This window comes from Carcharodon carcharias, chromosome 14 (genome assembly GCF_017639515.1).
Source record: "Carcharodon carcharias isolate sCarCar2 chromosome 14, sCarCar2.pri, whole genome shotgun sequence".
Taxonomy (NCBI): Eukaryota; Metazoa; Chordata; class Chondrichthyes; order Lamniformes; family Lamnidae; genus Carcharodon; species Carcharodon carcharias.
The window spans coordinates 33,385,464-33,395,754 of NC_054480.1; the positions used below are offsets into that span (position 1 = coordinate 33,385,464).

Here is a 10,291-nt window from a genome sequence, read left to right on the forward strand (position 1 = left end):
TAAAGTGAATTATCAAATTACGTTAAGGGATAGGTCAATACAGAAGCAGTGGTAAACATTTAACGGGATATTTCAGAATGCACAGAATAGATGCATCCCAACGAGTAAGAAAAAAGTCCAAGGGACGGACACACCATGGTTAACCAGAAAGGTCAAAAATAATATCAAACTTAAAAAAAAAGCATACCATTGTGTAAAGGCAGGTGGAAGGTCAGAAGATTGGACAGAATATAAGGAATGGCAAAGGATGACTAAAAGATTAATAGGGAGGGAATAATTAGAGTATGAGAGAAAGCTAGTCAGAAATATAAAACCAGATAGTAAGAGTTTCTATAAATATTTTAAAAATAAATGAGTTAACAGAGCGAGTGTTGGTCCTATAGGGTCTTAAAGGAGCGGCTAGTGAGATAGTTGATGCATTGGTTTAAATTCTAAAACTCCCTAGATCAAAGGAAGGTCCCATTAGATTGGAAGCTAGCAAATGTAACTCGACTGTTCAAAAAGGGAGACAGAAAATGGGAAACCACACCAGTTAGCTTAACATCTGCTGTAGGGAAAATAAGACCATAAGACATAGGAGCAGAAATTAGGCCATTCAGCCCATCGATTCTGCTCCACCGTTCAATCATGGCTGATAAGTTTCTCAACCCCATTCTCCCACCTTCTCCCCGTAACCTTTGATCCCCTTACCAATCAAGTACCTATCTATCTCGGTCTTAAATACACTCAATGACCTGGCCTCCACAGCCTTCTGTGGCAATGAATTCCATAGATTCACCACTCTCTGGCTATTATATTAGAAGCTACTATTAAAGAAGTTATAGCCGGGCACTTGGATAAGTTCAAGGTAGAGTCAACATGGTTTTGTGAAAAGGAAATCATGTTTAACCAACTTATTAGAGTTCTTTGAGGGAGTGCTGTGGATAAAGGGGAACTGGTTGATGTACTGTTCTTAGATTTCCAGAAGGCATTTGATAAAGTGCCACATCAAAGGTTATTGCATAAAATAAAAGCTCATGGTATAGGGGGTAACAAATTGGTGTGGATAGAAGATAGACTGGCTAACATGAAGCAGAGAGTAGGATAAATGGGTCTTTTTAGTGGCAAGATGTGATGAGTGGTGTGCCACAGGGATCAGTGCAAGGACCTCAACTGTTTACAATTTATATAAATGACTTGGATGAAGGGATGGATGGGATGGGTGCCAAATTTTCTGATGACACAAAGATAGTTACGACAGTAAGTTGTGAAGAGGACATAAGGAGGCTACAAAAAGATATAGATAGGTTAAGTGAGTGGGCAAAGACCTGGCAAATGGATTATAACGTGGGAAAATGTGAAATTGTCCATTTTGACAGGAAGAATAAAAGAGAAGCATATTATCTAAATGGTGAGAGATTTCAGAGCTCTGAGATGCAGAAGGATCTAGATGTCTTAGTGCATGAATTGCAAAAGGCTAATATGCAGTACAGCAAGTAATTAGGAAAGGTAATAGAATGCTATCATTTATTGCGAGAAGGATTGAATACAAAAGTAGGGAAGCTATGCTTCAGTTACACCACACACTAGTGAAATCACATCTGAAGTACTGTGTACAGTATTGGTCACCTTATTTAAGGAAAGATGTAAATGCATTGGAAGCAGTTCAGAGAAGGTTTACCAGACTAATACCTGGAATTGGGCAATTCCATTGGGTTGTTTTATGAGGAAAGGTTGGACAGGAGTTAAGAATAATAAGAGGTGATTTGATTGGAACACATCGGGCAGAATTTTATGAGTCGGCAAGTGGGGGCGAGGCCCGCTCGCTGATGCATAAAATGACATGCGGTGACATCAGGGGGAACTCCCGATGTCACCGCACCTGATTTAAATTTTCAGGAAGGCAGGAGCGCAGCCAAATCAGCTATGCGCCCGCCGATCTGTCAGTGGCCAATTGAGGCCATTGACAGGGTCAATTAAGTAATTAAAGGACCAGCCCATTCAACCTTAACTTTGACAGGCAGGCCGGGAGTCCCGGCAGGAACTAGAAAAAACATGAAACATCATGCAAGGGCGGGATTACCTTTCCTAATTACTTGCTGTACCTGCATATTAGCCTTTTCATGTAGGCTTTTAAAAATTTAAATAAAGGTTTTGTAAAAATTATGGACATGTCCCAACTCATGTGACATTGTCACAAGAGGGGACATGTAAGGGAAATTTTATTTTTCTATTTTTGTCTTTTTTACATGTACAGCTGATCTCCCTGAGGCTGAACTTAGCCTCAGGGAGATGAGTGCGCTCTTCACATGCACTAAAGAGCGCACTCTCGATTTTGGCATTCCCCCCCCTCCCCCACCACCCACACAGGGAGTGTATAGCGCTTCTGTGCAGACGTCACGCTTAATTGGCCCCCCCCATGTAAAATGGCAGCGCGCCTCCAATCGGGGCACTGATCAGAAGCGCGCCCGTACACGCCCGCCCATCAAAATTCAGCCCATAAGATCTTGAGGGGTCTTGATAGGGTGGATGTGGAGAGGATGTTCCGTCTTGTGGGAGAATCTAGAATTAAGGGTCACTGTTTAAGAATAACAGGTCGCCCATTTAAAATGGAGATGAGGCGAATTTTTTTCTCTTGGGGGTTGTGAGTCTTTGGAACTCTCTTTCTGAAAAGATGGTGGAAGCAGAGTCTTTGAATATTTTTAAGGCAGAGCTGGGTAGTTTCTTGGTAAGAAAGGGGCTGATAGATTATTGGGGGTTGATGGGATGCAGATCTGGGGTTACTATCAGATCAGCCATGATTTTATTGAATGGCGGAGCAGGCTCGAAGGCTGAGTGGCCTATTCCTACTCCTGATTTGTACGTTCATATGTTTGTAACAGCCAAAACCCACTTTACAGCACCAAAAAGTAATTAAATCAACAAATTGGCCAGTGACTGTTTAAGGCACATTAGTAATAAGATCTGCACTGATTTAAAGTGAAATTTAAAAATTCAAATTTCACCTTTCCTTAAAAGTTCCACGAATAAAATGTTTACCTGACTGGAACAAGTCACCTCTGTAACTACTATAGGAAAACGATACAATGTGTGGTCAACACACGTACATTTGTTTCTTCCTGCAAAACTGTAATGTTCTAATCAAATTCATGCAAAGGATTTGAAAACATTTAACATCCTCTACACTTGATGAATGTTCCCTTATCAAAACTGCAATCACATTTAAGTCTGACTTGTGCTTATAAATCCTATAAACTACTTCACATTATAACTAGCTGCTTTTGCTATTTTATGAAAAATTATCAAATTATTAAAACTTTTACCTTCTTTCCTTTCTTGATATTTTCATCCATTGTGTTTTCACATCTATTCTGACCTCCTAAGCTTTCTCATTTCCTTAAGATTTGTGCTGTTACATGCAGGAAACACTTAGCCAACTCCACCAAATGAGTTCTGACATGAAAATTAATATTTCTTCCTCTCCTGGAACTTACAACAACATACATCAAACTTTTAAAGACTTGTGCACTTACCCCCTGTGTTTGGTTTGCTATTTTGTTTATAGAAAATAGAGCTAGCCTAATTGCTTTTCCGTCATCAAAGTGAAGAGTATCAGTACTGGGGAAATACATCACCTTCCACTTTCAATGCCCACTCTGAGTACCCTGAGATGCAGAGCAAAATTCCCTCTATTCTGCCCCAGCAATATGCTTTAGTGTCCATTCCCAACAGGGTGCTTTTTTCCTCATCAACCATGTTCAGGGAGATATTGTCATTTAAGTGCTGAATTAAGGACTGTGCTGTAGATCAAACACCACTTGGAAGTAGACAGAAATGATCCAGAAGAAAAGTGCTGGAAATGCTCAGCAGATGAGACAGAACTACAGAGAGAGTAGAAGATTTAGACTGCAATATTGGGCTCTGTGGTACACATAGTTTCCATTTCAAATGCCGCCTTTGGTAAGAGAGTTAGCTGGGCATCAGAACCATGTGCCAGAAGTATGCAGAGTAGGCAGATTGTGATGTCAGTCGTCAGTCAGTGTGTAATGCTGAACAAAAACAAAAACACCTGGAAAAACTCAACAGGTCTGGCAGCATCTGCGGAGAGGAATACAGTTAACGTTTCGAGTCCATGTGACCCTTCATCAAAACTAAAACATATAGAAATGAGATGAAATATAAGCTGGTAAAGGTGGGTGGGTGAGACAGATAGAGCTCAATAGGGGGCCAGTGATAGGTGGAGGCCCCCTATCGAACTCTACCTGTCCCACCCAACCCCCTCTACCATATTTCATCTCATTTCTATATGTCTTAATTCTGATGAATGGTCATACAGACTCGAAACGTCAACTGTATCCCTCTCCACAGATGCTGTCAGACCTGCTGAGATTTTCCAGGTATTTTTGTTTTTGTTCTAGATTTCCAGCATCTGCAGCATTTTGCTTTTATCTTAGTGTATAATGCTGATTTGACTCCTGCTCACTGCTCCAGCTGTTGCTCTCTTCTAAACACTACTTATGTTCAGTAACAGGAAAAGCCCTCCTTTAAAGGTTTGAGTATGTCTAAATGCTTGGCAGTTTTAAGAGTTTATTAAAGTTGGTGAAGTCAACAGGGAATGGTGCTGTACACATGGAGCAAACCTGGGCTGTAACTGCAAGGATTCTGGTCAAACCACTTGCTGCCAGCCATGGGGTGCTATAGTTGCCATTCCCCTTGGACAGCAGTATGAGAGAGAGATGGAACACAGACAGCAAAAAAAAAGACATTCTGCACATAGAGGATAGAGAAGGCAGGGGAGAAAAGCAACCATCAGGAAGTCTTTTCCATCTAGGGACCTCTGGAACCATATCTCTTATATCCATTTTAACCAAGAGCAGTGTGTTTGTCATCATCGTCTTTCAAAGCAGGTCCTTACAGATCTCTGCCACATCTTGCAACCAGACTGGGCAAAAACCTATATCAAGTTGGAGTCAGATTCCTCCATCCTCTTTGTCAATGACAGCAGGCTTTCTGGCAGGCCAGGCAATGCAACAAGCATTTGTGTGTTCATGTCCATTGGCCTTTTCCTGTACATTGCCCCATTGAAGTCCCCATCGGAGCCTTCTGAAGCAAAACTTGTGTGCGACCACAGCCTCTGAGGAGCTGGCACCTGATCTAATCAGGGAGCTTGGAAAGCCTATCATTTTCCATTGATTACTCCATGGCAATAACTTGGCCAATCAGCACCCTTTTCTCCTGTGGTATCAATTGTTGTGATCATTGGAAATTTGGCATTCTTGCGCTTGTCCTGATGACTGTGAAATGAAAAGCTTCAGCAACATGTTTCTCTTTTCAACAATATTCAAGTTCTGCACCACCAAGTGACTGTTAGTATGAATGTTGCTTAGACATGGTTCCTGGATCCTCATCAATATTTTTACTGAAAAAGTTACTGCCTATTTTTGGACAAGTTTTAAAATGTTTTCTGTATACTATCAAAAATTTAAAAATCCAACCATAAACTGTAGAAACATTCCTAAACCTTTTGCTATGCCTTTAGATTTCCCAACAATCAATTCACAATATTGTAAAATGTAATGAATGCTGTAATCCCTAAATATTTTTGTAGCTGATTACTAAAATCAGCTGAGCATCCCTACCACTCTTCCACACTGTTTGTCAAACTTTGTTCCCAACTGGGAATAAAAATTAAGTCCAATATCATATTTGCAGGCCCTCATTCGAAATTTTTTAATTCTGTTTCCTGCACAACAGCAAACAGATTTAGGGGTTGGATGGCCGCTGGGTGTGAAAGCATGTGGCACAAGGCAGTAGCTGGATACCTCTTAGGATGGCCCCTGTCAATAAAGAAGATCAGGGTGTCACAGAGGGGAGAGAGGGTCTAGGAGTGCATTAGTGAGGAAGGAGGATAGGAGAGATAGCAGAGGGGGGGAGAGATCATGGGGAAGAGATCATAGGACGGGATGGGTGCTGGCCAATCTCCGATTAATTGACTTCCTGAATGTTAAATTCCAACATGCCCTTTGGTTGCCATAGTAGCTCAAATGTGGCTGGCACTGTGGGCTGCCGCAGAATGGAGGCATCAACACTGCTGGTGGGACGTGTGATGGACATCATGATCTGCCTGCTCTTTATACTTCTGACAGACATTCATTGTGCGCACATGCTAATGCCCTCACCAATATGGCATCCAGTACAACTTGGCACACAAGCATGCAGGTGCATGTGACTTCGCTTATCCTATTTTGGTATGCTAAGAGCTCTTAAAGTGCCCAAAAAATGAGTGCCCACAAACCCAATTTCTCTCACACAGTCTTCTGGGATGCTAGAGGGTTAGATTTGTACAGAAGCCTGGGTTTACAGAACTGTTGAGAAGTCTTATTTACTTCAAGCACACCAGTCCAGTCAGAATCTTTTAATTAGGCGAGAAAGTAATGTTGTAAATCTTAAGCAGTGGAAAACTTTCTTCTAACCTTTACAAAATGGCATAGGCTGAACAAATACAAAGCAGTGTGGGCTGAATAAATACTAACATCCATTTCTACAAAGAAACTTCATCAGACAACTGAACCACATCACTCCTATCGTAATTGCCATTGTGTCCTGAGAAAACATTTCAGTGACATACAAAAGGAACTGTTACTGCACAGAGCAGATTCTTAAACCAATAACGTAGGCTGTTTACACCAAATAACTGCGTGCAAACCTGACTTCCAGAAACTGAAATCTCTAAACAATTGCCTGTTTGGAAGAAAGCCACACACATGTATGCTGCAGTTATGTCAAAACTTTAGCCTTGTATGGCAAAAATTATAACATTGGGTTAAAATAACACATAATTGTTAGGCATCCTCAGCAAAGTAATATTTTTCATTTACAGTTCTGAAAGTGGTTTGAAAAGCTTGTACTCTTTGATGGATGTGAGTTTCCCTAAAGGAAACTGTGGGTGTGTATACCTTCAAATTCTGTATTATATCTAGCACACAACAGATTTAAAATTTTGAAGTCATAACTAGTTTGGGTATGAATCTATGAAAGATTGATGCCAAATTATAAAAAAAAATTACCTTTTTTCCTTTCTTGATCTCTACATCCATTGTGTTTTCACATCTGTTCTGAACTCCTGAGTTTTCTTGTTTTGTTCTCGTGCTGTTACATGCAGGAAACTCTTGGTTGACTCCACCAAATAAGTTCTGATGTAAACTTTTAACAGTTCTTCCTCTCCTGGGACTGATACAATATATATCAGCCTATTAAAATCCAGCAAATAATAGACTGTATCCATGTCTGCATTGTTAGATACATCTAAAAATATATTTTGATTTTAATATGAGCACTGACTTCTTGTAAGATTACAAAATAATTCAAAGGCTTTCCATAAAATAGCGATACGTTGATTTAAGCCCATGATTTCCTTTTGTCACCATAAAGTTTAGCAGTCACTTCCTGTGGATGTGTCCTTTCAGTACCTCCTGTTGGCTAACTGGCATTGTAATGAAACAAAGTAGAGCAGGAAATGACTCCAATATCAGTCGTTTTCAGAGCAAAGTCATTGTGTTAACTTAACTGATACAAATAGAGCCTTTGTGATCCTTTTCATTTCACAAATTGCAGTTTATACTTTGATTTTGAGACTTTAGGTAAGCTGAATGTTTATTCCGTCTTCAATGACTTATGTTCATCAAAATCCTTTCCTCCTGCCCAATTTACAATGACACATTTGTGCAAAAATAATCACCAATATTTGGTGTCAAGCTGTTAAACCATTATTTAAAATTATAGTTTTAAATATCTGCCATTTCATGAACCATTGCCAAGGTTGAATGGGCCCTGTGGTCAGGAAAGTTCACCGTAAAGGAAATTGTTCCTTTACTTCTGAAAAAAAAAGTTTGACATTTGCATTCTCCTACATTCTCATAGCTGTTTCCAGAAACATGCCATTAGACTTTTTAAATCGTTATTCTTCTGACAAAAATTGGTCTAAATATATTTTGAAAGCTATGGATACACAGTTTCAAAATGCATTGTACAAAAAAGGGATGGAATTAACTAAATCAAAGATGATTTGGAGGGTATATGCAAATATTGGACACTTGGACTTTCAAAAGGAAATAGATAAAATGCCATATAGGTTTTTTGTCTAAATTATGGTACTTGTTATTAAAGGAAATATGGCAGAATAGGCAGGAAATCGGGTAAAGAGCAGAAGAACTTTCTGACACAGAAAGTATGTACAGTGCTGTCTCCAGGTGTCTGTTTTTTTTTGCAACATATACAAGTTATCTGCTATTGGGTCAGGGACACAATATCAAACATTGCCAATACATGAAAATAGGGAGAATAGTTAAATGAAGAAGATGTAAGGAACTTCAGGGAAACATAGGCAAATTAATTGATAGATAGCAGAAGAAATTTAATGTAAAGCAATTTGAAGTGATGCATTTTGAGAAGAAGAATAAGGAGAAGAGATATACACTAAATGGTAAAACTTTAGACAGAATAGAGGAGCAGTGAGACCCAAGAATTCAGATATAGAAATCCTTAGAAGTGGTAGGACAAGTTGGTAAAGTGGTTTAAAAAAAGCGACTGTGGGGTCCTAGCTTCTACCAATAGAAACAGTTAAGTATGAAGTCAAAGGGGGAATACTAAACCTATAAAAACCATTAGTTAGAATATGATATTAGTGCCTTACTGTACGTAGGATATCAAGGCCATATAGAGGCTGTGATCAATAGATATTTATTAAGCAAAGGTATCAAGGGATACGGGACAAAGACAGATAAATAAAATTGCGTACTTGATCAGCTTGTCTTTTTAAATGGCAGAACAGGCTGAGGAGCTGAAAGGCTTATTCCTATTGTTATGTTATAGGAGAAAATAAGTTTTAGTCATATGGAAGGACTAGAGAAATAGGGCCTCTTTTCATTACAATAAACAAGGTGAAGAGGAGATCTAATAAAGGAAATGATGTGCAGCTTCCATAAGATAAATTGGACTAAACTATTTTAACTGATTAGAGATTCTGTACCTGGGAGGCATAAACTTAAGGTCATCACCAAAAGAATGAAAGGATGGGATAGGAACCTTTGCTTTTTTATCACAAAGAGTTGTTCAGACATGGAATTCCCACTAAAAGCACTGGTGGAAAGAGAGCCAGCAGTTCTTTTTAAAAAAATGCATTTATATAGTGTTTTTCATGATCATTGGATGTCTCAAAGTGCTTTATAGCCAATGAAGTACTCTAGAAATGTAACCACTACAGTAGCATAAGAAATGCAGCAGCCAATTTGCACATAGCAAACTCCTGCAAAAAGTAATGTGATACAGGCCACATATTTGCTCTTTTTTGTGATGTTGATTGAAGGATAAATATTGGCCAGGACATTGAGTATAACTTCCCTGTTCTTCTCCAAAATAGTGCCATGGGATCTTTTCCATCCACCTGAGAGGGCAGCCTAAATTTCTTCACAGGATCTCAAAGATAACAACTGTCTAAATGTGCCCTCAGTGGTGCGGAAACCTGCCACTTCCAAACAAAACATGGGATTGTCTCTTTCGCTGGAATGCCTGATAGGTTCCACAGTGGATCCGAACCCAGCATAATGGTATAATTGCTGGCGGTGCTTCCACCCACACCCCCACCCCATGAGCATCAGTGGATTTTCAGACCTTGTATGCTAAGATTCTTATTCGTATTCCATGGAGTCAACGATAGTCCATTGTGATCATGACTGACAGCATTGTCAAAAGGTAAAAGACATGAGAAATGTTCAATGATTGGCAATTCTGTCAAGGGTACCAGGGTCTACAGTTGTATAAGTTTCATTTATTCTACAAGTAATACCTCATTCCACAAACTACATTTCAAGAGTGCATACTGTTCACCAGGGACAAGACTAGGAACATTTGAAGGAATTATTTAATTCAACTTTCTTTACTGATTCTTTGAACTGTACAGATGCTCCACTAGCTCCGATTACATCACAGAATGTGCTAGCAGACCTCAATTATTCTATTGGCTTTAGATTAGTGTCTAAGTGTTACTCACCGATAATAATAGATATCAGCTTAATTGGGGCTACGTAGAAGGTCCGATGTAATGATTGGAATACTTATTCCTCCAAGGAACAAGATTGCTAGTTTAAAAGTAGTATTGGGTGACACTTAATTCTCCTGGCATCAAGCTTATTTAAAAACAATATAACTGATAATCCTGGTAATAAATCACGTGATCATTTATAACCTATATTTATAGCCTTACTGTTTTCAATTATGATTTTATCTACATGTCTTTCTTCTCTAGGTTCTTTTT

At 39.2% G+C, this 10,291-nt stretch overlaps 1 protein-coding gene across 1 annotated transcript in view; it reads right to left on the bottom strand.

Moving 5' to 3' along the window:
• The window catches only part of ccm2l (CCM2 like scaffold protein), a 49,283-nt gene extending 42,090 nt beyond the window's left edge, over positions 1–7,193 (bottom strand). Inside the window, exon 1 of the mRNA XM_041204943.1 lies at positions 7,047–7,193. Within this exon, the coding sequence (XP_041060877.1) occupies positions 7,047–7,076 (30 nt within the window). The 5' untranslated portion in view covers positions 7,077–7,193. The remainder of the gene's footprint in view (positions 1–7,046) is intronic.
• Positions 7,194–10,291: the final 3,098 nt, after the last annotated feature.